The 26,412-nt window shown below is 53.2% G+C and overlaps 2 protein-coding genes across 6 annotated transcripts in view; one reads left to right on the top strand and one right to left on the bottom strand.

The window, feature by feature from the left end:
• Trpc4ap (transient receptor potential cation channel subfamily C member 4 associated protein) overlaps positions 1 to 1,037 on the top strand; it is a 78,135-nt gene extending 77,098 nt beyond the window's left edge. For all 4 annotated transcript variants that reach the window (XM_004867884.4, XM_004867886.4, XM_087188919.1 and 1 more), the window contains exon 19: positions 147 to 1,037. In XM_004867884.4, the coding sequence (XP_004867941.1) occupies positions 147 to 284 (138 nt within the window). In that variant the 3' untranslated portion in view covers positions 285 to 1,037. The remainder of the gene's footprint in view (positions 1 to 146) is intronic.
• Myh7b (myosin heavy chain 7B) lies at positions 1,013 to 25,952 on the bottom strand. 2 transcript variants are annotated; one of them, XM_013066707.3, is made up of 41 exons: positions 25,666 to 25,952; positions 23,762 to 23,868; positions 23,446 to 23,589; positions 22,918 to 23,074; positions 22,632 to 22,659; positions 21,024 to 21,120; positions 18,680 to 18,703; positions 18,434 to 18,526; positions 18,248 to 18,311; positions 16,865 to 16,963; positions 15,911 to 16,014; positions 15,612 to 15,750; positions 15,209 to 15,327; positions 14,968 to 15,117; positions 14,638 to 14,808; positions 12,908 to 13,087; positions 12,682 to 12,814; positions 12,512 to 12,588; positions 12,007 to 12,094; positions 11,695 to 11,812; positions 9,775 to 9,898; positions 9,549 to 9,685; positions 8,627 to 8,882; positions 7,575 to 7,817; positions 6,737 to 6,913; positions 6,510 to 6,655; positions 6,112 to 6,202; positions 5,649 to 6,038; positions 4,926 to 5,052; positions 4,727 to 4,845; positions 4,441 to 4,637; positions 3,951 to 4,300; positions 3,710 to 3,834; positions 3,481 to 3,596; positions 2,705 to 3,101; positions 2,501 to 2,626; positions 2,234 to 2,404; positions 2,044 to 2,148; positions 1,866 to 1,961; positions 1,332 to 1,469; positions 1,013 to 1,241 (listed from the first exon to the last, which is right to left on the bottom strand). In XM_013066707.3, exons 1-41 carry the CDS (start codon positions 25,754 to 25,756, stop codon positions 1,230 to 1,232), a joined length of 5,826 nt encoding a protein of 1,941 aa, XP_012922161.1. In that variant the 5' UTR covers positions 25,757 to 25,952; the 3' UTR covers positions 1,013 to 1,229. The 2 variants fall into 2 exon arrangements, with proteins under 2 accessions (XP_012922161.1, XP_021102628.1); XM_021246969.2 differs by lacking the exons at positions 21,024 to 21,120; positions 23,446 to 23,589; positions 23,762 to 23,868; positions 25,666 to 25,952 and having other exon boundaries at positions 22,918 to 23,054.
• Between the last annotated feature and the right edge of the window lie 460 nt (positions 25,953 to 26,412).

Raw genomic sequence — 26,412 nt, 5'->3', positions numbered from 1 at the left:
GAACACACAGACCCAGGGTCCCTCAGAGGGTTGTTTCAGGTGAGGTGTCCTCACCTAGATCATGGGATAGGCTGCTCTTTGTCCCTCAGGGTTCTGGCTTGGCTTGGGTCATCCAGGCACCCTCTAGCCCCTCTCTCTTTACTCAGAGCTCCTGTATCAGCTTCTCATACTGGAAGGAGACAGTGTCCATCCTGTTGAACCCAGACCGCCAGTCACCTTCTGCCCTTGTCAGCTACATTGACGAGCCCTACATGGACATAGACAAGGACTTCACTGAGGAGTGACCTGGGGTCAGGCCTTGGGAGGCTGCTGGGCCGGGGCCAGCGCCAGCATAGGTGTATGTGGGTGCCCATGCCACACGCCTGCCTGTTCCATCCCTCTCTGGCCTCCCCATTGCTGCCTGCCTGTCCCAGGTCCTGAAGTACAGGCTCGATGGTGGGAGGGAGCATCCTACAGGCCCTCGGCCCCTGGGTCTAGGGGCCCCCGATCATGAGGGAGCCTCATGATCGGGACAGGGACACCATGCCCACCCATCCCTCACAACACAGGGCCCTGCTGGACTGCCCAGAGGAAGAGGACATTTGAAAATGGCTCTGTCTGAGCTCCTGTCCAGGCTCTTGGCTGTCCTGGGGTGGCAAAGGAGATATGGGCCCGCCATCTGTGAGCTGAGCCTCTGGGCACAGGCAGAGGTCCTGAGCCTTGGGCAGGCCTGGGGGTACCAGGGAATGCCACCTTCCCCCAGGTCTGCCCATCTGTCAACCTCTCCCTCCCTCGTCTTCCTTTAGCTCCTCTGGTTCTGTTTGCTCATTGGCCGCTATGTTCATCCCAGAAGGTTCCCCAAGAAGTGGGGGACCTCTTCTCTCCATCCCTTGGGGCATGAGGTGGCTGTGCCTGCCCTGCCTCAGGGCAGCATCTCCTGCCTGAGCCCAAACATAGGAGCCTGGCCGGGAGCTTATCCTTGGCCCTTCCTGTGTTGCCAATTTATTAACAGCAAATAAACCAATTAAACGGAGACTATTAAAGAACTTTATTTTAAATGACTGATGTGGACCTGATTTTGTTCCCTTCCCTCTTTTTAATTACAAGGAATAAGGACACAGCTATTGATGCAGACGAGGCATTTATTCAGGGTGTTCCAGGGCTTAGGAGGGTAAGTGGCAGCAGATGGGAGTGAAAAGAAGACAGGATCTCAGCAAATGTCCCTCCTCAGAGCATGGGGGCTCAGGCTGTCACTCCTTGTGCTAAGAGGCAAGGGAGGCAGAGTGAGCTGTAACACCTGTTTCCACCCACACACTCCCGACATGGAGGGCAGTGCCCCTCAGACCCCTCACCTTGGGGCCCAGGGCATCCCGGGTCCGTGCCCGCAGCTTGTTGGCCTGCGTCTCTGCCATGTCTGCCCGCTCCTCTGCATCATCCAGCTCGTGTTGAGCCTTGCGATACTTGGCCAGGTTGGTGCTGGCCTGCTGCTCCTGGGGACACATGCAAGGCCTTGATTCCCCTTTAGAAACTGAAATGCTCACTCGGGTCCTCCACTTTTTCCACCTAACCCCTCACCAGGACTCACAGCAGGAAGAAGGAAGTGGAAACTCCTTCAAGACATGTCTGTGTGCCACCCTGCCCATTAGGTCACCTCCAGGCCTAGCCAAGGGAAAGTGCCTGGGGCCAGACAGCTCAGTCTCTTCTGGGGATGTTAGGGATTTGAGGTCCATCACTGAGCCAGAAGGAGGGAGCTGCTACCCTTCAGGGGAGCCTGTACTGCCACCTTACCTGGCCGCAGGCCACCAACAGGCCCTGGAGCCACAGGTGAAATTGAGTCACTCTTGGCATCCTGACCAGCCCGGGTGCCCAGACCCCAGTGTGCTCACCGCCTCCTCAAACTGGCGCTTGTAGCTCTTGACCTTGCTTTGCAGCTTATCTACCAGATCTTGCATTCGAGCCAGGTTCTTCCTGTCCTCCTCAGCCTAGGCAGGCAAAAGGGACTCAGGGTGTGCCCAAACTGGGTTGGCTCCGGGGCCACCCCCCAGGGTAGACCCTGTCACCCACCTGGTACGCAAGCTCCTTGACCCGGCGCTCATGTTTGCGCACACTCTTAAGGGCCTCAGCATGCTTCTTCTGCTCTGCATCGAGCTCGGCCTCCAGCTCCCGCACCTGCGGGCAGCCATGGGTGGGCTTGCTGGCTGAGCCTGCCCCGCCACCCACCCTGCTGGGTAAGGACTTGCAGAGCCGCACGTACCTTGGCCTCCAGCTTCTGCACCTGCTTCTTCCCACCCCGAAGGGCAGCCTGTTCAGCCTCCTCAAGGCGGGCCTGCAGCTCCCTCACGGTCTGTTCCAGGGTCTTCTTCATCCGTTCCAGGTGTGCACTTGTATCTTGCTCCTTCTTCAGCTCCTCGGCCATCATGGCCGCCTGTGGAGGAGATGGTGTGCTCAGAAGGGGACAAGCCCCAGGGAGTTTCCTCTGGGCTCTGCCCTGCACACCCCCAATCCTGCTGCTGAGCCTCACGTCGGTGATGGCCTTTTTAGCCTTCTCCTCAGCTTCCCGCCTCTCCTGGGCAGCCTCCTCCACTTCCCCACTCAGTTGGGCCAAGTCTGCCTCCAGCTTCTTTTTCTGATTCAGGAGACCTGTGTTCTAGGGGGAAGCAGAGTCTCAGCTGACCAGCACGCCCCTCTGCCCCCATTCCTGTGGGCATCCTTGTCCCATCCCTACCTGTGAATGCAGGAGATTGAGTCGCTCAGTGGCCTCCAGCAGCTCCTGCTCTGCCAGCCGCCGGCTGCGCTCTCCCTGTTCCAGGACAGCCCGCAGCTCCTCAAGCTCAGCAGCAAGCAATGCTGTCCGGCGCTCCAAGGCCTGTGCCTGCTCTCGAAGCTCCGCAGCCAGCCTCTGCTCCTCGTCTCGCCCTGCCTGCTCCTCCTTGAGTTGGGCCTGCAGCAGCCGTGTGGCTGCCTGTGCCTCCATGGTCTGGCGGGTGGCGTGGCCCAGCTGCAGCTCCAGGTCATTGAGGTCACCCTCCATCTTCTTCTTGAGCCTCAGTGCCTCATTGCGGGCCCGGGTCTCTGCATCCAGGGAAGCCTGCAGAGACTCCACGGCCCGCTGGTGGTTGCGCCTGTGGGAAGGCAGGATATGGGGTAGGCTGGGCACGTGAGAAAGGAGTGGCACAAGCAACCCACGTGCCCTCACAAATGCCCAAGGATTGCTGGGGATGGAGACCCATTTGGGGGAGGAGTCTTCCTGCCCTGTTTTAAAGCCCTTTGTGTTACCTGTTGCTCTCTATAGAGTGAGGCCCAGAGACAGACATGGAGTAAACTCTGGGTTGACCTGTGTGACCCTGGGTTTCCCTTAGCTTCCGGGAGGTTCACCTCTGGAATGGGGACCTGAGAAAGCCATGTGGCAGGGGAAGACTAGATGTCCAGCTCAGCATGCCACCATAGGCACAGACACTGCTTTCTGTCCTTTCTCTGCCGGGAGAAGGGCAGCAGCCAGACCTCAGGTTAGTGCACTCCTCATCCTTCTCTGCCAGCTTCCGGTCCACTTCCGCCTTGACCTGGGACAGCTCCAGCTGGATCCGCAGAGTCTTTGTCTCCTCCAGTTCCAGGGCCCCCTGGGAACATAGAGTACGCAGTATGGGTGGGGACAGGGTGGGGGGTGTTCAGGGAGCAGAGAGACCAGGGAATCATGGGTCAGCATCCACCCATCCCTGTGGACATCCCTGACCTCAGCCTCCTCCAGTGCGGCCTGGAGCTCACTCTTCTCCCCTTCCAGTGCCTTCTTGGTTTTCTCCAGTTCCTGGATGCTCTTCCCACTGAGGCTGACCTGATCTGTGAGGTCACTAATCTCCTCTACAGAGAGGACAGGGCATTGAGAGGCCATTCCCATGACTCGAGCCCCAATCCAGATTACTTCCTTCACCCTTGCTCCAGGGTAATGCTAAGGTCCTCCCGACACTAGGTCTTACCCTGCAAATTCTTGTTCTCCCGCTTGAATGTCTCCAGGGCCTCAAGTGCCTCTTCATGGCTGTGCCGAAGCCGGAAGAGCTCAGTGCCCAGGCCACGAGCTTCCCTCTGTGCCGCCTCCAGCTCTCGCTGTGTCTCCTCCTCCTGCCGCCTCCGCTCCTCCAGAGCCCGCTCCAAATGTCGCTGCTTCTTATCCAGCACAGCAGCCGCTGAAGTTGCCCTTTCCAGCTCCAGCGTCACATCCTCTGTCTCCGTCTGCAGCCGTAGCTTGGCCTTCTCCAGTGACGAGCACTTGGCATTTGCAGCTTCTACGCCCTCTTCTGCCTCCTGCAGTCGTAGGGCCAGCTTCTTTCTGGGCCACGGACCAGACAGGGTGAGGACGTATAGGGAAAGTGGTCTATAGCAGAACAGCCTCTGTAACCCCCTCACTCCCCACCAGGGCTCAGGCACAGACGTAAACCTGTGGTGATGACCTGGCCTCCAGACACTCACTTGGCCTCCTCTAGCTCCTCAGTCCTCTGGATAGCATCTGCCTCATATTTGCTCCTCCATTGGGCTACCTCGGCGTTGGCCTTGGACAGCAGCCGCTGCAGCTCAGCTTGGGCCTCACCCTCCTCCTCATGCTGCTCCCGAAGGAGGTCACAATCATGCCGCAAAGCCTGTACTGCATGGGCCAGTGCACTCTTGGCCTGCAGGGACACCAGTGGCCTTAGCATCGGTCAGGGCCAACAGCCCCAGTGCACACCTGCCCACGCGACAGTCACCAGTGCTGGCTAACCTTGCTCTCCTCCTCCAGCTGCCTCCGAAGTTCCTCCAGGCTCTGGGAAGCAGAGGTCTTCCCACGGCTCAGCTGGCTGATCAGAGACTCCTTCTCCTCCAGCAGGCGGCCCAGCTCCCCTGCAGGCAGGCAGATCAGGTGGGTGTGGGCAGTACCTAGGCAGACCCCACCTGGGGTGGGAGCTGAACCCTGGCCTCACCATTCTCGGTCTGCAGCCGCCCGCGCTGGGTGCTTGCATCTGCCAGCTGCCGCTGAAGCTCTTCCACCTTGATCTTGGCCTCACTTAGCTGATCTTCATAGGCCCGGCACAGCTTCTCTGCACTGGCCTGGGGTCAGGACAGGTCTGCATCAGAGGGTAGGATCTGGGGTGGGACCTTGGATCAGGAACTGAATAGCTAAAGGCCCAGGAACTGAAGGGAAATCAAAGCCCCATGTTTGGAGTCAGGGATTCTGCTCCTGGGCTCACATCTCAACAGGGGCCTCAGAAGTAGGAGGCCTAGATTGGTCCCAAGGACAAGTCAGGTGAAAGTAAGGATACCAGATCTGGAGCCAGCTGAGGACAGTGATCAGAAGTTAAGATTAAGTAGTATAAAGGTCAGAGGTCAAGGTTGGGTTCAAAACAGGAAAGTCAAGATAATATATTAGGTCAGAGTTCAAGGGTCTGAGGTTGGAATTAAATGCTGGGTCAAAATGACTTGGAGTCAGGGAATGGGATTTAGGAGTCAGGGTTTGGGGTCAGAATTGCAGGGGTCTAAGGGTTAGATGCCAGATATATGGGTCCAGGGGGCAGGGCCAGGTACTTAGTGAAGGCTGCTGTGGGCTCAGTACTGGGCGAGGTAGCTGGGGTCAGAGGACAGGGTCAGCTCCTTAGCCAGGACTGATTTAGTCAGGGAGGGTCAGTAGTCAGGAAGAAGGCAGACACCTTGCTGCGGGCCAGGGTCTCCACGTTTGCACCCAGATCATCCACTTCCATGCGCAGCTCACTCTTTTCCTTTTCTAGCTTCTGCCGCACCCGCTGCAGGCTGTCCACCTGCTCCCCCAGCTCAGCTGCACTGTCCACCTGCTTGCGCCGCAGGGTGGCCACTGTGGCCTCGTGCCGCAGTGCCGCCTCCTCCAGCTCCCGCCGCAGCCGGCCCAGCTCAGCCTCGCGCTTGCGGCAGCCTTCTCGCTGGCCAGCTGATGCACCACCCGCCTCCTCCAGCCGCTCGCTCAGCTCCTCCAGCTCCCGGGCAGCCTCTGCCCGCTGCTTTTCCACGCGGGCCCGGGCTGCCCGTTCAGCCTCCAGCTCCTCCTCTAGCTCCTCAGCCCGTGCCTGGGGGAGGGTGAACAGGGTGTCAGCTTGGTGGCTTCTGACCTGGCCTGGCCCTCCCAGGCCCTCTGCACACCTGCAGCTCCTTGATCTTCTTCTGCAACTGAGCACCCAGGAGCTGCTCATCTTCCACCCGCAGGTTCAGCTGACTCAGCTCCGAGTCCTTCCTGGGAGCACAGGGTAGGATGAACCACCCAGGCCTAACTGCCATCTACCTACCTGGGGTCCCCCAGCCCGCACTTCCCCAAGGCCCTAAGTGACCACACCCCATGTTCCTGCTGCTCTGGACCCTGCTGCCTTCAGCCCTGGTCCAGGAAAGGCAGAACGTTACCCCTGCCCTAGTGACCCCCATCTCTCAGTACCTCTGCCCACGGACACACACACACTGAACCTCCTCAGAAATGGGACTGGTACCATCCAGAAGGGAAGGAGGACCCAGTCAGGCTCGGGAGGGCCTGCTAGCCCCACACCTACTTCTTCAGCATTTCCTCCAACTGCTGCTTGTCTTGGGCAGTGTCTGTCACAGCCTCCTGTGTCAGCTTTAAGTCGCCCTCAAGCTTGCGCTTGGCCCGCTCTGTGTCCATGCGCAGCTTCTTCTCCTGCTCCAGGGAGCACTCCAGCTGTGGAGGAGGCGGGGCTCAGCTCTGGCTCGCCAGCACCTGCCTGCCACCCCCACAACCCCCAGAGTGGCCCTGACTTACATCCTCCACCTGCTGCTCCAGCCGGAGCTTGGCTTTGGCCAGCGCACTCACACGGTCCTCCTCAGCCTGCAGGTCGCCCAGGGCCTGCTGGTGTGCCTCCTGCAATGCTTTCTTCTCCTTGGTCACCCGGGCCACTGACTCATCCAGTGTGGCCATCTCCTCCGTCAGGTTCTTCACCTGTTCCAAGGCCAGGGTCTCTGTGAGGAAGTCCCTCCCTGCACTCTGGTCTGAGCAGCCACCACCTGCCAGGTGGTGGCAACCACCCCTTCTAGCTGTGATCATTTCACTGTAAGCCTCCATGCTTCCCAGCTCAAGGATGAGCCCTCCTCGGGCTGTGTGGAGGGATTAATGGGCGAAGGCTCAGCCCTGCACACCTGTGAGAGCCTAAGCAAGCAGCTTACCAGCCCCAGCCTCACTTTTCCCTCCTATATAATGGAGTCAGTACAACCAGTGCTGTGAACCACAACAGTTGTGAGTGCTCAATGACAGGAAGCATCTAGGGGATGCAGAGGTAGGAATATGGCACTCCTACTCTCCAGCGGCTTGAAGTTGGGGACAGATAACTGCTAGAATTTGCTGAGCACCTACAGTGTACGAGAGGCCCCATACTTCAAGCTTATCAAAGGGCAATTACACACTGAACCCTCAGCCATGACATTAGTGCTGCCCACCCCATTTGACAGATGAGGAAATCAAGGCCCACAGGAGGCAGTGACCTGCCTCAGGGTGCACAGCAGGGGCCCAGCAGAGTCTGGAGGGGCACATGCAGCTGCCTGGCCCCAGCTTGGTCCCAGCCTGGGCCCTGGGCTTTGAGCCCTTCTCTGCAGCTGGCCCACACCTTGTTCTCAGTGGCTTGCTTCTCTTTCTCAGCCTTGGCCAGTGTCAACTCCAGGTCATCAATGTCTTTCTTGAGCTCTGTGCACTCATCCTCCAGCTTGCGCCGGCGTGCAGCCAGGTCAGCATTCACTTCCTCTTCATCCTCCAGCCGCTCATTCAGCTCCTTCACCTTCGCCTCAAGCTGCACCTTAGACTTGATCAGCAAGTGGCAGCGCTCCTCGGCATCTGCCAGGTTTTCCTGTTCCTGGAGGGGACACGGGGTGGGGGCCAAGTTGAGAGTCCATTGAGGGACAGGAGGCCAGGCCTGGAAAAGAAACTACTTCTCTGTCCATGCAAAGGTTTAATGTTCACCCTCTGCTGGGCTCTGGGGACCAATACCTTGACCTCCTTTAGGCCCTGGAGGGCTCAGAGAGAGGGATGCACAGGGACCACCAGGAGGATAATAATTAGGCGGGCTGGAGCAAGCCAGAGGGAAACCTGAAGAAGAGCTCTGGAAAGCCCATGGCCTACTCCCATGCACTGGGCTGAGGCCCTCTGAGGGGCAGGTCGGCCATGGCAGGCAAGCTGAGCTCCGCACAGTCATTGAGGGACCCCCGAGAGACCGTCCCTCGCTGAAGGAAGGACAATTCTCACTGCAGACTTGGGGAGTTTTCAGACCCTTGGCCCTCCCCTCTAGCTATGACCCTGTTACCTGCCACCTGGGTTCCCATGGCCCTTACTCAGAGAAGGAAGCAAGGGTCTGTTTCAGGGGCAGCCAGGAGGAGACAAGTGGGGAGGTGGGCCTCCTCTGCAAGTTCATGAGACGCCAGGAGTGAGACCATCAGGGAACATGGACAGCTAAGGCCCACAGGTGAGGAGGCTGGGCACAGACATGGGCTCACAGACCTCATCTCATGGTCCCTCCAGGACAGGAAGGAAGGCCTATGTAAGGCCTAAGCATCCAGAGCACTCCAGGGCCACCCTGGCCATAGCATTTCCTCAGAGCAGCCTGGGTTCTCGGAGTGCCTAGGATAGCAAGTCACCAAGGGGAGCCCTTTACTCTTCCCTACTCACTGCCTGCAGTTGCAGGGCCAGGTCATTCTTCTCCTGGGTGACGCTGACTTGAGTCTCCTCCAGCTCCTGGCGCTTGGCCTCAGCAGCTGCCAGTGCCCCTCGCAGTCCTCGAAGTTCTGCCCTCAGGGCTGCCAACTCCTCCTCAGCTTGTGCTGAGCGCAGCAGCGGCTTCATCTTGAAGAAGAGTTTCATCCATGACCAATTCTTGACAGCATTGAAGGCACGGATGTTCCACTGGATGGTGAACAAGGCATCCCTAGGGAGAGGGAGCTCCGGTGAAGCCAGCCCTATGCTTCCCTCTTCAAAGGGAGGCCAGAGGGTCCCTGAGCACCTATCCTGGCATCCCACTAACCCCCTGCCCCTGGTATCTCACTTAGTGTTCACAAGAGCCCTCTGGAGGAAGACCTAATTCCTATGTTAGGGGTGAGGTTGAGGGAGCAGCCTAGGCTCCACACATCTGCCACCCCTTCGCCACCACAGGGCAGGGGGTCTTGAGGCCCAAATGTCTAGGAACCCTCCAGAAGTGAAGACAGAGAGGGGGTGGGGAGTGTTAAGCCTACAGGCCCCGGGGTCAGACTGCTAGGCTCACTTCCCAGCCCTAGATTGGGATTTTCACAACACCTACCTCTTAGAACTGCCTCACATTTTAACCAAGAAAATGCAAATGAAGTATCTGGCCCAGGGCCTGGAAACCACTGGATGTCACTGTTACCTCCAGGATGGCCAGGACTGGAGCTGCAGGTGCTCTCACCCAAACTGAGATGTGGAAATGGAGCCTTGGGGCCCAGGGGTACAGAACAGAACCTTGCCCCAAACATCCACAGGAGATAATCTGACAGAAGGTAGAGAACCTGGTGGCTCTGTGAGCCAAGGGACAGTGGCCACAAATTCACCCTGTCCACCCATTCCTTCTCACACCCACCTGCCTCCCAGCATGCGCTGGTACTCAAGGCGCATAAGGCGGCCCCGGCTTCGTGCCTGCAGCAGTGTCAGCACCTTGGCCAGACGCTGGTCACGGAGCTCCTCCAGGACCCCCAGAAGCCCAGCCTTGAAGAACACCTGGGGACCAGAGGGGAGGCAGCCGGATATGCCCGTGCCCGGTGTGACCATCCTCCCCTGGGGTGAGCCTTAACTCCAGAGGGCCAGACCTTGGTGTGACCAAACTGGTACTGAGTGTGGTCAATGTCTACTGAGCCCAGCAGCTTCTCTGTGGCCTTTCTGCTGTCCATGAAGGTGTCATCTGGGATGGCACTGGGGTTCAAGATGCGGTACCTAGGACACCAGGGCAGGGCTGATGAGGAGAGGACAGGCCACGGGCCACTGAGAAAGGGGAAGCCAAGGACAGAGAAGGCCACTGGGGTAACAGGGGAGTCATTCCTGGTCTCCTAGAGGTGGCCACAGACTCTGCAAGGGTACACACTGAACAAGGTCGCAGGGGAAGTGTCACCATCCTGGGGATTGGGAGCGTGTGTTTAAATGTACTCAGTAAGTTTTTATTTTTATTTATTTATTTTTTTGAGACAGGGTCTCAATATTAGTTCAGGCTGGCCTTGAACTCATTAGGTAGCTCAGCCTGGCCTCGAACTCATGGTGGTCCTCCTGTCTCAGCCTCCCAAGTGCTGTGATTACAGGCATGTGCTACCATGCCCGGCCACGCCATAAGTGTTTAAAGAGGATGCAGTTTTCACAAAGTGCTACTTTCATAATTTTTTAAAGGTGAAAAATATAAAGGTAATGTGCTATATAGGATATCAGAAACAAGAAACATTTGTGAGAGAATTCTACTCAAAAATAGCAAGGGTTCCTAGCATGTCCACCCCTTAAAGAGATACATGCCCATGTGCATGAGGCCATGTGGCTCAGGGGTGATGTGGTCACACTCTGAAGGAAAAACCCAAACACAAAAAGTCGCTCCCTCACTAGAAGGGCTTGCTTGGTTGTGCTTTGTTTTTTGAGACAGGGTCTTGCTGTGTAGCTCAGGCCGGCTCTGAACTCACTATGTAGCCCAGGATGGCCTCAAACTCACAGCCATCCTCCTGCCTCAGACTCTCGAGTCTGGGATTATAGGGTTGCACCACCGTGCCCAGTTTAGGAGGGTTTGTTAAACAAAGTATATGATTCACTAGAATATGGAATGTTTAACAGCCATAAAAAATGGATGATGATGCAGACTTAGGCCTATTGATAAAGAACAATCTCTGAGACTGATAATTACATGAAAACAAATTCACAAACTGTGTGTGGGTGCAAGCAGTTGCACGCATGCCTGCACATACAGTGCCCCAATATGGTGATGTCTTCTCTGCTACCTTTTTTGGTGTGTGCCCCTCTGTTTGTATAGACATTTATGAGGAACAGTGTGGATGACCATGTTATCCCTGGAAAGGGAAGGAACAATGAACACTTTTAATCTGACAAAATCAAACCTATCAAGGGAAGGAAAAGGAAGCTTATGGTGTTGACAGAGCGCTCACTATGTGCCAGGCATTATATGAAGTCCAGTCCATGTAAATTCTCATTCAACTCCCAAATCTACATCTGCCTGCTCCCCTGAGCTCCAGAATAACAATCTAATCTCCTCTTTGACTTCTCTTCTAGGGTGCCTGCTGGAGACATTTCAGAGTTGATATGCTCAAGGCAGAGCTCAAACCATTACTTTCTCCTCCTCCAAATCAAAACACCCTGCTTGTATCTCAGTAAATCTATCACCACCTCCCCAATTGCTCAGGTCCAAAACCTGGGAGTCCCCATGGTCTTTCCTCTTTCTTTCTGATACTATACTGAAGTCATCTGCAAGGCCTGTTGGCCCCATCTCCCACATTTACCCCAAGTCTACTGGCTTCTCTCCCCAGGCTCTTCCTAGGTCTGAGCCACCAGTCTTCCACAGGGATGCCTACCCAGCCCCTCATTTTTCCCTGCCTCCTCCTCAGGGGCTCAAACCTCTTTTTCCCGTAGGTCCTGACATATGCCTTTAAGCCCCTCAGGCTGTGGCTAACACCTGGAGCTAAGGGCAAGAGAAAGGGGCTGAAGGAAGAACTGAAGGACAGGCTAAGTGAGGAGCCACACACCGCTGCCTGAAGTCAGTATAGAGCAGCCTGTTGGGGAATCCTTGGCGGCAGATCCGGATCCCCTCTAGGACCCCATTGCAGCGTAGCTGGTGTAGCACCAAGAAGGCATCCATGACCCCTGGACAAGGTAGGAGTTAAAGGAAAAGGTTAGAGGCCTAAGGACACAACTTCAGGCCCTAGAGAAAGGAAATAATCCACAGCCAGGGCTTACTGTGAGTCTGTATAGACCCTGGGAGGTGAAGGAGAGAACTGTTTTCCGATCTCTTCCCAGTTACCCTTCCTCCAGCATCCCTCCCACCTGGGGGACACTACCTGGGGTCTTGTTCTCATTCGGGACAATGCAACGGACGAAGTGGGGCTGCGTGGCTCGCAGGTTGGTCATCAGCTTGTTGAGGTTCTCCTGGGAGTGAGGAGAGTGGGGAGAAGGCACAGAAGGGGCAAAGAACCAGAATTGGATGCCGCAGTGGGTCAGGCCTGGGAGGACTGGGCAGAGGGGCCTAAATACACTCTCCACCTGTGTCCTTTCACTATTGCTCCTTGTGACAATCAGCCCTCTTCCTTCACCAACCACCAGTCTTCACCCCCACCAGATCCCCCTCCCTTGAAGAGACCCCGTGGCTCCCTCCCCTTCCCCCATCCCTGCCTAGGCAGTGTGGGGACGGGAAGCAGCACAGACTTGCTGTGATGTTCACGTGGAGAGGAATTAAACATCACTGCAAGTCTTAACAGCCGCCCGCCCAAGGCGCAGGGGACATGGTAGGGAGTGCATGGGGCTGGAGGCTGGTGAGGGCCACACGGGGCCTCATCTGAAACTCACCTTGTGCAACTGCGACACCGTCTGGAATGATGCTGCTTTCTTACGCTTCTCTTTCACTCCAGACTTGGGGGGCTCAGCTAGTAGAGACACAGGGCTTAGTCATTGTCACTGCAGGGAATGCCACTCTAGGGGCCCCTGTGGAAACGCCAAGCTTGTCCCTGGGTACTCACTGGAATAGGACCCTGAATAATTCTCATAGAGAGTGGCCAAGAGCTTGTTCTGTGACTTTTGGAAGATGGGAACCACTGTCTCATTTAAAGGATCCTTGTTTTTCTCCAGCCAGCCCACAATGCTGTAAGGCACCTAGCAGAGATGAGACTGGGGCTGAGCCAAGGAGGGGAACCTGAGGAGGGAGGAAGGACAGGGGCTGAGGGCTGGGTTCCAAAGGAAACCTACCACGCCTGCGTAGTGGACCACCTCAAAGTGTGCCTGATACTTGCGCTTTTTATCGGGCCGAGGCTGCTGGAAATTGGGTGATTTCCCTGCATGGTTGTCATAGAGCTTGGCCCGGAAGCTTGCATCTGAGGCCTTGGGGAACATGCACTCCTCCTCCAATATGGACAAGATTCCTAGTGGCTGGGGACAGAGAACAAGCTTGAACATCCTAGCTGAGCCAAACTTTTGTCTCCCAAACCACCTTCCTCTGGGAGCCATTCCAGATCCCCAACACCAGCTATCTCCTCAGAGGATCAGAGACCAGACCAGCTCTCAGGAGCCCCGCCTTCAGAGAGAAGTTTGTGGCTTGGCTTCCAACTCCTTTCTGCATAAGCACAGAACACTTTATTATCTTTTTTGCTTATAAAACATGTACAAATCCAAACTCCTATCTCTGTACCCACTCTGGTTTTTTTTTTTATACCAGGAATCGAACTCAGGGCCTTGCGCTTGCCAGGCAGGTGCTGTACCACTGAGCTACATTCCTTGCCCCCAGTTTTGTTTTTGAAGGGGTCTTACTAGGTAGTTCAGGCTGGCCTTGAACTCACAGGGACCTTCCTGCCTCAGCCTCCTGAGTGCTGGGATTACAGGAATGTGCCACCACACCCAGCTCTGTACCCACTCTTACCTTCCCAACATCCATGGCGCAAACACACACACACACACACACACACACACACACACACACACACACACACACACGGTAAGAAACAAAAAAGGACACTAAGTCCACATTTTGGCTCCCATACTAACTATGGGAAGTTTACACTTCACTAAACTTCAATTTCCTAACCTGCCAAATGGGAAAATTATTATCTTCAGTGCTAACATATTTTTGTGTGTGATACTAGGGATGGACACCAGGGGTGCTCTACCACTGAGCTACCTTCTCAGTTCTATGTTTTGAAGACAGGATCTTTCTAAGCTCCCCAGGCTCACCTTGAACTTGAATCTTCTTGCCTCAACTTCCCAAGTAACTGGAATTATAGGCTTGTGCCACCAAACCCAACATTGCTGACATAACAGCAAAAAACTGTCAATTACCTAAATCCCCAATAGTTGAGGATTATATGAGAATCATCTGCTACATGACCTATTCTGGTTCCTTCAACAATATTCAACATACATTTTCCAAGAAAAAAATATGAAATGAACTGAGTCTATGGCAATAAAGAAAATGATTGCCCATAACAAAGGAGTTGGAGGAAATTAACTCAAGGGTCAAGATACAGGCTGTGGGAAGAATGAAATTTTTTCTTTACTTCCAATGTTTCTGGCTTTCTTTAATTTTCTTTCCTCTATTCTTTCTACAATGAAGAGATATATTAAATGTTTCAAAATCAGACAAACATAGAGATACCCTGCCCTGCCCAAGGAAGTTGTAAGGGCCCAGTAAAATTTTGGCTGCAGTAGCACTTTATGAACTGGAAAACCCCATGCGCCTAGCACATTTGGCAGCAGTACTGAGTGCACACACCCATATCACGCTGCCTGCACATACTCTTCAACACTCATTCACATTCCACCCCAGCACACCTATTCACCTCCGCACATGTTCCACTTCACACCATGTGAATGCAGTCACAATCGCTCACATGCACCTGATTACTTCAGCACATTTCCACACGCACGGGCACAGTCCTGCCTAGAGAGGCACAACTCTCCTCACAGCACCAGCACCCTGGGTCCACCTTCTCAATGAGGTCGATGCAGGGCTGCAGGTTGAGGCCGAAGTCAATGAAGACCCAGTCGATGCCCTCGCGCTTGTACTCCTCCTGCTCCAGCACAAACATGTGCTGATTGAAGAACTGCTGCAGCTTCTCGTTGGTGAAGTTGATGCATAGCTGCTCAAAGCTATTAAACTATGAGAAAGAGGTGCCAGCTCAGCAGGCTCTTTGCAGATGGGACAGTGAGGCCCATAGGAGTAGGGATGTGCACCAACTCACCAGGCCCACCCTCACCCCTGCCCATGGTCCTCCACCTTAGAAGAACAGAGCCTGGGGCTGTGAGCCACTTCTCACCTCAAAGATCTCAAAACCAGCAATGTCCAGGACCCCGATGAAGAACTGCCGGGGCAGCTTTGTGTCCAGGGTCTGGTTGATCCGAGACACCAGCCACCGGAACAGCCTGTCATAGGTGGCCTTGGCCAGAGCCCCCACTGCAAACACCACCTGGGGAAGTAGGGAGGCTGGGATGGGACCTGGCAAGGAGGGGACCCTGTCCCCATTGTCCCCAGGTGGGCTTGGCCTTCAGACAGCTCACCTGCTCTACACTCTGGCCCTTGGTCACATATTCATTCCCCACTCGCACACGAGGGTGCAGAAGGCCTTTGAGGAGGTCCCCACTGCTGACTCCCATCAGGTAGGCAGCCTTGTCAGCACCTAGCAAGAAGACAGGTTGGGTAAGGAAGGAGGAGGGCAACAATGCACTTGGCATCAATGCACTTCCCTGGAGTTAAGGGAAGGAAGCTGGGCAGGGTCAAGTCAGGGCTAACACATTGTTAGCCTCAGCAAGGTGAGGGTTTGGAGTTAAGGAGTCAGAAACAGATAAGACTGAGGGCAAAGGTCAAGGACGAGAGTTAGAATTAATAATGATCAGGGACAGGAAGTGGTGGTGATCAGGGTTGAGATGAAGGCTGGGCCAGACCAAGGTTGGGGCTCCTCACTCTCAGTGCCATCGGCCTCAGCCTGCTCTTCCCGCTGCTTCTGCTTGAACTTCATGTTGCCAAAGTGCAGGAGGGCACCCACGATCTTATAGCAAGCACACTTCTCATCTGTGCTGAAGCCCAGGATGTCCATGGCATGCTGGGGAGTGGGGAACACAGGGGGTTCAAAGAAGTATGGGCCCCTCTAGGGTCCAGCTAGGCACTGACCCTGGTGCTCCCTGGTTCCCACCCAGCCCACATATCCATGAGCCCCCACACCACAGGTGCTCTGTTCAGCCCTTGCCCAACACGACCCATACATCTGTGGCGATGAGTTCCTCCCCATCATCCATGTTATCCACAGTGATGACGCCCTGGCTGCAGAAGTGGTAGTCGTAGGGGTTCATAGACAGAAGCAGCATGTCTGTGGTTACAGGGCAACAACGAGGGTGGGTCAGACTGTTCACCAGGCTGCTCTCCCTCCCCTATCTCAGCACGGTGGGCCCTAGAGGGGCCCAGCCCGTTGGAGCCCAGGGCTCTTCTATGATCTCTCTGGAACTGGGGTTTTTGATCCTCACTCCCATGTCCATGGCTTCTTTTTAAATTTTAATTTATTATGTAGTGCTGGACACTGCACCCAGGCCCTTGTGCATGCCAGGTAAGTGCTCCACCACTGTGCTACACCCCAGACCTTTCTGTTTTTTAGTTTTATATTTTTGAAGGGCTTCTTCTTTGCGGTTCTCTGAGGAATGAGCCCCACTTATCTCATTTATCCCTTGACTACTGTTCACAGCCATTCCCCTGACTCAGAACCTGAGCTGAGTACTGGGACATAGAAGACTGGCCGACTGCCCTCAAGGGGATTGCAAAGGAGGGCACTGGATATAGATAAAACTATAGATAGAACTTCACATTGCCAAAGGGAAGGAGGACACTCTGTGGTGTCGAGAGGCCCTCTAATCTCTGGATGGCAGGAGGGACTTCCATTTCTGTGAGAAGCTATATAACTATAAGCTATACAACTATAAGTGATAACTATTCTGTGAGAAGCTATAGAACTTTGGCAGAACAATGGTGCTAAGAGGCCCAAGGCAGGGGCTCAGCAATAATCAGAAGTCCTAGGAAGGAATAAGGGAAAGAATGGGCTCTGAATCCCCAGTGAAGTAGGGTTGTCACAGCCCTCAGGATATGGAAGGAATAGCCATCCCAAGGCCTAGGAAGGGCCAAACAGCCCCTTGGGGTTCTGACTCCTTCCCTCTATCCCTGGCCCTTACCCTGCAGCTCTGGCTTCTTCCCTGAGAGGATTTGGTAGTAGACATGGTAGCCACGCTCACCAGGCAGCTGGAAGATCACTCGAGACTTCTCCAAGAGATCTGCAGAGAAGGGGAACCAGCCTGCCATCTCCTGCACCTCCCCAGAGTGGACATCCCAATGGGGGACACAAGGTGGGGAAGAGGAGACAGTGGGGGATGTGTAGGGTGCTATGTCCACACAGGCCAGCATGTGTTGGGAGGGTGTCCCTCCATCAGCACCCGTGTCATTGTGTGGGATGTATTTTTTGTACCTCTTTTCTGGCCAGATGTGGTGGTGTACGCCCTCATGTATAGGGGTGTGAATAGAAGTGGCTGTGAATGGAGGTTTGGGTTTAGATTGGGGTTTTTGTTTGGTTGCTTGGTTGCTTGTTTTGCAGTACTGGGGATTGAACCACCCAGGGGCGCTCTAACACTGAGCTACATCCCAGGGCTTTTATTTATTTATTTATTTATTTATTTATTTATTTATTTATTTATCTATTTATTTATGAATGACTGAGACAAGATCTCGGGCCGAGATTTAACTCAGTGGTTTCGCTGCCTGCTGTGCAGGCACAAGGACCCAAGTTTGATCCCCGGTGCCAAAAAAAAAAAAAAAAAAAAAAAAAATCTCTTGTTTGTAGAGACAAGATCTCGCTAAATTGCTCAGGCAGAACTGGAACTTGGAATCCTCCTGCCTCAGACTCCCTCAGTGCTGGTATTACAGGCAAACATGCTTGGCTGTGTGCAGGTTTTTATCTGTTGGTTTGTCAGTGTGTGTGTACTTATCCTTCAGTATCTGGCCATGTACCCCAAGGTGGTGTAGTCAGCACAGGGGCTCCTCTGTGTGTGTGACCTGTTAGTGCGGCCCAGGTAGCTGGTGTCTGGGCAACTGGGCCACATTAGGCAGAATAAGCAACCACCCTGGAGATGTACTAGGAGCCTCCCAGCAGGCAGCTAGAGAGAGTGGAGACCCTAAGTCAAGAGGTTGAGGCAGGGGAGCAGAGGGCAGACCCGCCCTTTCAGGGGTCAGAGAAAAGACTGTGAAGGGGTTAGTTAGCCCTAATCACAAGGAGCCTGACTGGCCAAATAAGGATCTGGGTCTTCATCTTCAGGTGACAGGATCTAGAAAAAGGTTTTAAGCAGGGACAGGATATGGTCAGATTAAAATCGGGGAGACTATGGCAGGAAGACTCAGTGTGGAGGCTGGTGTGACACTGTGGTGAGTGGTGAGGTGGCCTGAAATAGATACTGGCTGGGGATGGAGAGAAATGCCAAGAGCAGGCAGCACTGAGTCTGAGTGAAGAGCTCAGTTCAGCCACTGACCCTCCTTCTCCACCCTGCCCTCCACTCTCCCAGACTCACAGCTGTCAATATCCGCAGAGGCCAGCTTCCCAGAGGGACCAAAGTGAATGCGGATGAACTTGCCCTGCAAACAGAGGGGGTTCCCTCAGTCCAGGGGCTCAGCCAGTGCTGCCCAACTTGCCAGAGGCTCCCACAAGAGCTAATTTGTTCCACCCCCAGCCACCCACTACCGCTGTGGCCACTCACAAATCGGGAGGAGTTGTCATTCCTCAAGGTCTTGGCGTTGCCAAAAGCCTCCATGGCAGGGTTGGCCTCAATGATTTGATCCTCAAGGGTGCCCTATCGTCAGCAAGGGTTGAAGGGTCTGTCAGCCATGGCATTTACTGACTGGCAGCCAGTGAAGCCCACAGACCATCTGTTGGAAGGGGAAGGGGGATGCACTCCCCAGGAGCTTAAAGTTGTCTGCCCTGCTCATAATGGCTCCATACTTACCCCAGTCTTTGTTGCCAGAAATTGCTGAGGGAGAGGGAGAAGGAAGATAAAATTAGAGGATGTGAGATCTCACCAGGTGAGCAGGTGAGGCAGGGGTAGGGACAGCAGTTAGAAGGACACTGTTAGTCACCAAAATCTTCACTAATAGTGAAAGTAGCACATATCTCACCACCCCTACTCCCCACAGACTGACCCTCCTAGGGCTGTTAGGAGAGTTACAAGAAAGAGGGAACAAGCGTGGCCCTAGCCAGGGCCTTGAGGCAGGGGGCTACACTAGGACACCCCCATCTGTCTCTGGCCTCCTCGGCCACACCCATGCAGTGCCACCTGCTCGAAGCCCTATGGGCTCCTGACTAAAATCTACTCTCCTCCAGAGCTCAGTCAAAGCACACCCTCCTCTAGGAAGGCATTCCTGATGCTCTGAGGCTAAAAAGATCTCTTCCTGTTCTGAACCTTTCTACCCTAACCTTCCTGGTGGCCTTTTTACACTTCTTGTTATTGTGATCAGATCTATCTTCAGTAAACATTTTATACCTATTATTCAAAATGGCCCTGCCATTTTGGATGGATATTATTAGCCCCAATTTGCAAGTGAGAAAATTAAGAGTCAGAGCAGATTGCTGACCTGTTCAAGAACACATAAGTGGAGCTGCAGGGCAGGCCAAGCCCAGATATCTGCCTCCCTCCATACCTGTGTTCTAGCCCTCCATCAGCCTCTCCCATGTCATGCCCAGAAGGACTTAATAAACTGAGCTAATATTCCTTCTTTCCCTCCTAGCCTCATCCTTCTCATTCCTCTATTTCCCCCTTCCTTTTCTTCCCTACTCTGGATGCCAGGAGGCTGAGAAGAAAGGGAAAGGAAGAAAGGAATGGATTCTGTAGAGGGCAAATGTTCTCATTCATTCACTTATGCACCTCCAGGGAACCCAAAACTTGAAAATGCCCCCTAGATACTGCTAGAGAGAGAAGGTAAGAGAGGAGTGACAGGCAGCCCTCCCCACATAGTTCTATCCAATGTTTCTGTCCAAGGCCTTCTCTGACCTGTTTGGCCAAATTTGGGGCCAAGGGGAGGGGACTGATACAGCTTTTAAGTTCTACACCCTGTGGGCAGCCTTCCTCCCAGCTTCACTGCCTAACCCTCTCCCCTAGGCTCCATGATTAGGGCTCCTTTCTGCACAGTGCTTCCCTGCCCCCTGTCCTTTTAGCTGGGTCCTTGCCAGCTCTTGACTCTCCCTGCCAGCTTGTCTTGTGACTGGACCAACCCAATTTTCTGCAGCATCCTCAAAGACCTTTTGGGTGCTTAGAAACAGGGTAGGAAAGGAAGAGAAGAGAGCATCAAAAAGTCAACAGCAAAACAAAACAACAGCCACAATCAAAAAACAAAACTAAAAGAAAAAGAAAAAGAAAAACCCAAGAAAATCAAATGGGGGAAAAAAAGGAAAAAGAGAGTGAGAAAAAGAAAGAAAGAAAGAAGGAAAAATGCCCCAGAATAAAGCAAGGCTCAACAGGACCAGACCAAGAAAGGGGGCTGTTACATAGATGACCTTTAGGTTCTGGAAAGAAATGGCAGCCCATTGTGGGGTGGATGCATGGTGGTCAGGGGCCAGCCACAGAGCTCCAAACAGCTGGCCCTTGAGCTAGGAATGGAATACTGTACCTTGAAAATGAAAAGAAAAACAAACACCTGGGTCTTGTTTTGGTTTTTTGAGACAGCATCTCACTATGTAGTCCAAGCTAGCCTTGAACTCTTGCCAATCCTCCTGCCTTAGCCTCCCAGGTGCTGGAATTACAGCCACTATACCAGGCTGAAAATTTCCAAAAGTCTTACAGAAATCATGTGTCACAGAATTGTTAAGAATGTCCAGTACCCTCAGCTCTGGCTAGGTAATCTCTGTGTATAAACCTGCTCTTTCTGATCGGCAGCAGGTAACTGTGTTTTGGTGGATGAAAACCAAGAAAACAACCACTTTATAGCAAAAACAGTCTCTTTGGTGAACTCTTTCAAACTATGAAGGTCACAATGCAAGAGAAAAATTACACAAAAATGTTTAAGAGTAACAGTGTGGTTCCACACATCTGTGTTACAGAAGGGCGCATTGTAGCAGGCCCGCATACACATGCACAGCATGTCAGAGGTGGCCACAGTTTTTCTGGTCAAGCCTTGCTCAGGCCAGGGTCTCCCACCAAAGTGAGAGGCTCAGGCAGGGCGGGGACTCTGAAGAATCAAAATTTTAAAAAGAAGAAGAAATAATAATTTTAAAAGGAGGGGAAGAAAGAAAAGAAGAAGGGAAAAAAAACCCAGCAGGAAGCAGTGGGGATCAGTGCCCAGCTGGGCAAGTCTTACGGCCTTCTTGCCCGGCCCGTCTCCCAGGGCTGCGACGATGGCAAAGTACTGAATGACCCGCTTGGTGTTAACCGTCTTACCGGCCCCCGACTCTCCGCTTGGACAACACAAACATGAGTCACCAAGGCCTATCTGGTCTAATGCCCCAGCCCTCAATACTTCACCCCTCAAACAGGATACCCCTCTCCCATTCCCCCACTCAGCTCCCAAATCAGTACCCCCAACTCCAAGCCCTCCAGAATAGGTCAGTCATTCAGGTGCTGTTTACAAAGCAAGCCAGTGTAGACCACCCCTGCAAGGTGACGCCACTGCTCCCTGAGCATAACTGAGCTCCAGATGCCGGAACAAGTACTTTACCTCCATCACTTCATTTAAGCCTCAGAAAACTCTAAGGCAGGCAGTGTTATCATTTTCCGGATGAGTAAATAGTCCTCAGAAATTCTGAATTTTCCCTGATGGGTCCAGGCACATGTATCAACTCACTGACTCCTTATTGTTCTGTGCTGCAGGTAGGAGTGTTCTCTTTTTATCAGTAAGGGTGAGGTCCAAGAGCACACAGTAGGAAATGGAAACATGAGAACTTGAATCTAAGTCTATCTGATTACAAAACCCTTGCTCTTAACCACCGGGCTGCAAGTTTTCACTGGTGTGTGTGTGTGTGTGTGTGTGTGTGTGTGTGTGTGTACATAAACATGATCCATATTGGCTTGGCTGGACATAAACCTGATATGTAAGAAATTTACCACTTTCAGCCAGATGTGGTGGTGCACATTGGTAATCTCAGCACATGCGAGACTGAGGCAGGACTGCCATGCGTTCGAGGCCAGCCTGAGCTACATAGTAAGACCTTGTCTCACAAAAACAACCTCAAGAATAAAACAAAAAAGAAATCTGCCACTTTCCCATGAAGAGAAAGAAAGGATCAGAAATAATATACAGAGGGACTGGGGATTTAGCTCAGTGGTTTTGCTGCCTGCTGTGCAAGCGCAAGGACCCGAGTTCGATCTCTGGTACCCCAAAAAAAAAAAAAAAGATCTCAGAAATAAGATACAGAGACAAGGAGCTGATGAGAAGGAGATACCAAGGAGGATAGTAAGGAGGGGAACTCCTTCTCTTCCCTTTAGCCAGATTAGAACCACCCTAAAGGATCAAGGAAGAAGATTTTGGTCCCTGGGGAAAGGTGGTATTGGAGTTGGTGATCAATCCTGTGCTTGGGCATCCCCTTCAAAACCCCCACTCATAAACAGGGTCAGAGAAAATCCTCAGACCTGATTTAGCTTCAGCTGAGACACTGTATCCAGGTGGTAAAAGCCCTTCTCTAAGCATTTTGGGGTTGTTTGTTTTTTCAGTACTAGGGATTGAACCCAGGGGCACTAATTACTGAGCTACATCTCCAGTCCTTTTTATTTTTTATTTTGAGACAGGGCCTCACTAAGTTGCCCAGGTAAGCCTGGAACTTGTGATGCTCTTGTCTCAGCCTCCCAAGTAGCTGGAATTACTGCCTCACTCAAGCACCTGAGTTTCCATGCTGCAAAATGACTTTGGTTCTGTCCTCTTCCTGCCAAAAGGCCAACAGTTCCCACCCAGCCCCCAGAGCCCCATACTCACGTGATCAGCATTGACTGGTTCTCTCGATCTGGAGGAAAGGAGAGGGGATAAGAAAGTCAGCTAGGTGAGGGACCAGCAGGCACTGGGGAAGTCAGTTCCCCACCCAGGGCTGAAAATGGAGAGCACTGGGGAGACCATCTAGATTGGAAAGGCAGAATGCTATGCTAGTGTCCATCATCATCAAAGGCAGGCAGGATAAGTAGAGGGAAGAGGGTTCTTTACAGAGGCCTTCCTGAAGCCAGGGCAGGGGTCTTGGGTGGAGGAGAAGAGTGGAGGCAGCCCTTACTGCGCAGCATGTCGTTGTAGGCATTATCTGCCACTGAATATATATGAGGTGGGGCCTCTGACCGGCGCTTTCCCTTGTAAGCAGCCACCACAGCAGCTGTGTAGACTGGGAGCCATTTGTAGGGGTTGATGGTGACACAGAAGAGGCCTGAGTATGTCTGAGGAGAGAGTGCAGAGGTAGAGAGTTTTGTCTGAGGGGCCCAAGTTCCTATTCCCAGGCCCCCATCCTCACAACTCTATGACCCCTGAGATATTCCTCAAGAAGCCACTTGACATGCCATGCCACATCCCCTGTGGTTGTCCAGGCCCTGCTGAGCCCTTCCTCTTGCCCCCAGCTCCTCCTCCAGCTGGTGGCTCTGCTTCCACAACTGGTAGCTGAGCCTCCTCAGCAGGGCATAGTGACACCACATGGTCCTACCCCTACATGGCCTTCACATTCAGCTAGGTTCTTCCTCTCTGTCCTCTGCTACTAGGCCCCACAGCCCTCCAGGCCTGCTCCCATAGTTCTCTGCCCTGGCCTGTAGCTCACATAGATCATCCAGCGAGCATAACGCTGGCGCAGGTTGTGCAGCACCGAGGCCTCGTTGAGGTGTGTCATCATGGCCATGTCCTCTAGCAGGTCAAAGCGGGGTGGGTTCATGGGCTGCAGCTCGGTTTCGCGCACTGTCAGCACCTGCCAAGGAGGCATGTCATTAAGATGAGGGATGGAGAAGGACCAGTTGACCTCACTTGTCATTCCCACCCACACACTTCCCAACCTCCCGCACCCAGAGTTAGAATCCCACAGTTGAGGAGCTGCACCCTCAGGAACAGAGGGACTAATCTCAAGAAAGGGAGAGCTGAACCTTCTGGTCTTTGGTCTCCACGTTGACTTTGCCCCCAGAAGCCTCTGACTTGACCTCGGCCTCCACGTAGGCATCTTGTTCATCGGGTACCCAGACCCGTTTCTTCCCTGCGTTGCAGAAAGATCATCAGTACTTTGAAAGGAGCTGAGGCAGCCCCAGGGATCCAGCTGGGCTTCCGAAACTGTGTCCATAGAGCTGTGCCCATCCCGAAAGTCCCTCTGGCAGGAACTTCCTTGTGAAGGGACATCCTTGTGAATACCCCTTCAAACCCAGGGCAGAGCTAGGAGGATCCCTAGAGACTGAAGTCTCCGGATTGGAAAATTTCTGTTTTGCACACTTAGCCTCAGATCCCCATTTCAGTCATATATGTCCTGCAACATGGGAAAAATCCCTTTCTTTCTGCACCTATTTCCTCAAACACAAAACATCATGAGGCTCTCCTGAGGCCCCATATGGAGCAGCCCCTTGATACTGTAGCAGGCACATAACTTTCAGCAGGTGTTTGACTTCCCCATTTCACTGAAGATTCAGATCTATGTCCAAGCCTCTTTCCTGCCCAGCTAGCTGGCCCCAGGTCTTTGGAGAGCCCAAATTTTGTTTTGTTTTATTTTTGTGACAGGGCCTCACTCTGTAGTTCAGGCTGGCCTTGAACTCACTGTGTACCCCAGGCTGGCCTTGAGCTAGCACTGATCTGTCTCAGTCTTCTCAGTGCTGAGATTACAGGCATCACCACCACACCTGGCTTGGAGAACCCAAATTTTGTAACAGTTAAAAACAAGGACTGATAGGGCATTGTGGTGCACACCTCTAATCCCAGCCACTCAGGAGGCTGAGGCAGAAGGATCACGAGTTCAAGGCCAGCCTGGCTATATAGTGAGATCCTAGTCCCAAGAAAGAAAGAGAATGAGAGAGAGAGACAGACTGAGACTGAGACCGTAGACAACAGGTCTAGTCTTTCCTCCCTCCTACTTGCTAGCCAAGTGCCTTGATCAGGACCTTCTATATAACTTGCAGGCCCCAGTGCAAAACACTGAAGCTCCCTTGTTTAAAATTTATTTAAAAATTCAAAATAGCAGCTGAGTGTGGTGGCACATGCCTGAAATCTCAACACTCGGAGAAGCTGAGGCAGGAGGATCCAAGTTTTGCTAAGCCAGGCAACTTAGGGAGATCCTATCTCAAAATAAGAAAAATAAAAGGGCTATCAGTGTAATTCAGTACAAAGGCCCTGGGTTCAAGGCCCAGTACTCAAAAAAAAATTAAAGATGACAATATCCAGGTGGTAAATCAAGCACAAGGCCTTTCTGAGCATGATGCCCTATGCGGCTCTAGAGATTGTTAGGCCCCTGAAGTTGAGTGTGGCCCTGGTCCCCACCTTCCCAGGATGTTGAGAAGTGACACAGTAAGTAATCTAGTCTGGGCCTGGCATGCAAAAAGCACTCTATACACATTGCCTATTGTTAAAATTGTCCTATGAGCAAACCAGGTCATAAATAGTAGTCTTTATTCCTGTCCCTAATAAACAGTGGCTTTGGCTTGGTGGAAAGAGCTAAAAATAAGTCCAGCACAGGTTCTCTGGAGATGGGGAGGCCGCCTGCACATAGATCTATTGGTCTCATCTCTGCCTCAGCTTCCAGCCTGAGTTCTCACAGACTGCAGCTCCAGGAGGCAGATGGTATCATCCCATCTTGCAGAGGGACAAACCAAAGCTTGCTCACAGACACACAGTGAGTACACACTGTCCCTGGGGTTTTAGCCTCCATGTCCCAGAATCTGAAGAAAAGGTACAAAGCTAAAGTTATCTGGCCTGAGTCCCCCTTAATCCCCAACTGGAGTGCCACCCATCCCTACCTCACTCCTGGTTTGAGTCCATAAGGGCTGTGCCACTCCCTACTACTTTAACTTACCATCCCATGGGACAGTGTGCACCTTCATCAGCTCCTGGTAGCCCTGGCGGAGGTAGCGAGCAGACTCCCCAAGTTCACTGACATCCATCATGGTGGTGAAAGGTAGAGAAGGGCCTGGAAATCTGGGTGATTCTAGGTAGTCCTAGACAGCAGGCACTGGAAGATGGCAGTGACAAGTAAACTGAGGGACCAGGGAACCCAACCCAGGCATGATCCTCCAACCCAGAAAGCCTGGGGTGACTAGATGACTCCCTGGGTAAACCTCAACACACATGCACACCCTCAAACACCAGAGCACTCTCTCCTACTGAGATGGAAGACCCATGCTCACCCAGGGACAATCTCACCCACCCGCCTGCCCTCTGGCTCCAACCCAGCCTTGATCACCCACCTCAGCACCACTGGTGAGAGCAGGGAGCTGTGCTATCCCTTTTTATTGCGGCAGTCAAGGTCAGTGGAGGAGAGCTATGTCAGCAATCTCCACGTGTCACAGCCCCCCCAGCCTGGCCACAGGACACAAAAAGCAAATTCCCTTTTATCTCCACCAGCACAGCCCCTGGGCTATTTTTACCTCCTATTGTCAGGGGATCACAAAGGCAAGAGAGACTCCACTCAGAAACAGGGAAGCTGGGATTTAGAGACTGACTGGGCAGAGACAAAGCAGTAAGGAGCTCTGAGACACAAACTGAGTCACAGATAGTCTGGTACACCCGCAAAAAGACCCACACCCAGAGAAACAGAAAACAG

This window comes from Heterocephalus glaber, unplaced genomic scaffold (genome assembly GCF_053883595.1).
Source record: "Heterocephalus glaber isolate CG9 unplaced genomic scaffold, H.glaber_assembly_v1.0 deba00001532, whole genome shotgun sequence".
Classification (NCBI taxonomy): domain Eukaryota; kingdom Metazoa; phylum Chordata; class Mammalia; order Rodentia; family Bathyergidae; genus Heterocephalus; species Heterocephalus glaber.
Note: the sequence above shows the minus strand (reverse complement) of the source record. Positions and strands in the feature narration are given on the sequence as shown.

What these genes read in the sequence shown, in the direction of transcription:
- Myh7b (XM_013066707.3), bottom strand. Translation starts at nt 25,756, where the DNA reads ATGATGGATGTCAGTGAACTTGGGGAGTCTGCTCGCTACCTCCGCCAG. An exon ending in TTCTGGCAACAAAGACTGGG is followed by an intron (nt 18,527 to 18,679) that starts GTAAGTATGGAG and finishes TGCTGACGATAG; the next exon opens with GGCACCCTTGAGGATCAAAT. An exon ending in CGGTGTCGCAGTTGCACAAG is followed by an intron (nt 12,095 to 12,511) that starts GTGAGTTTCAGA and finishes CCTCACTCCCAG; the next exon opens with GAGAACCTCAACAAGCTGAT.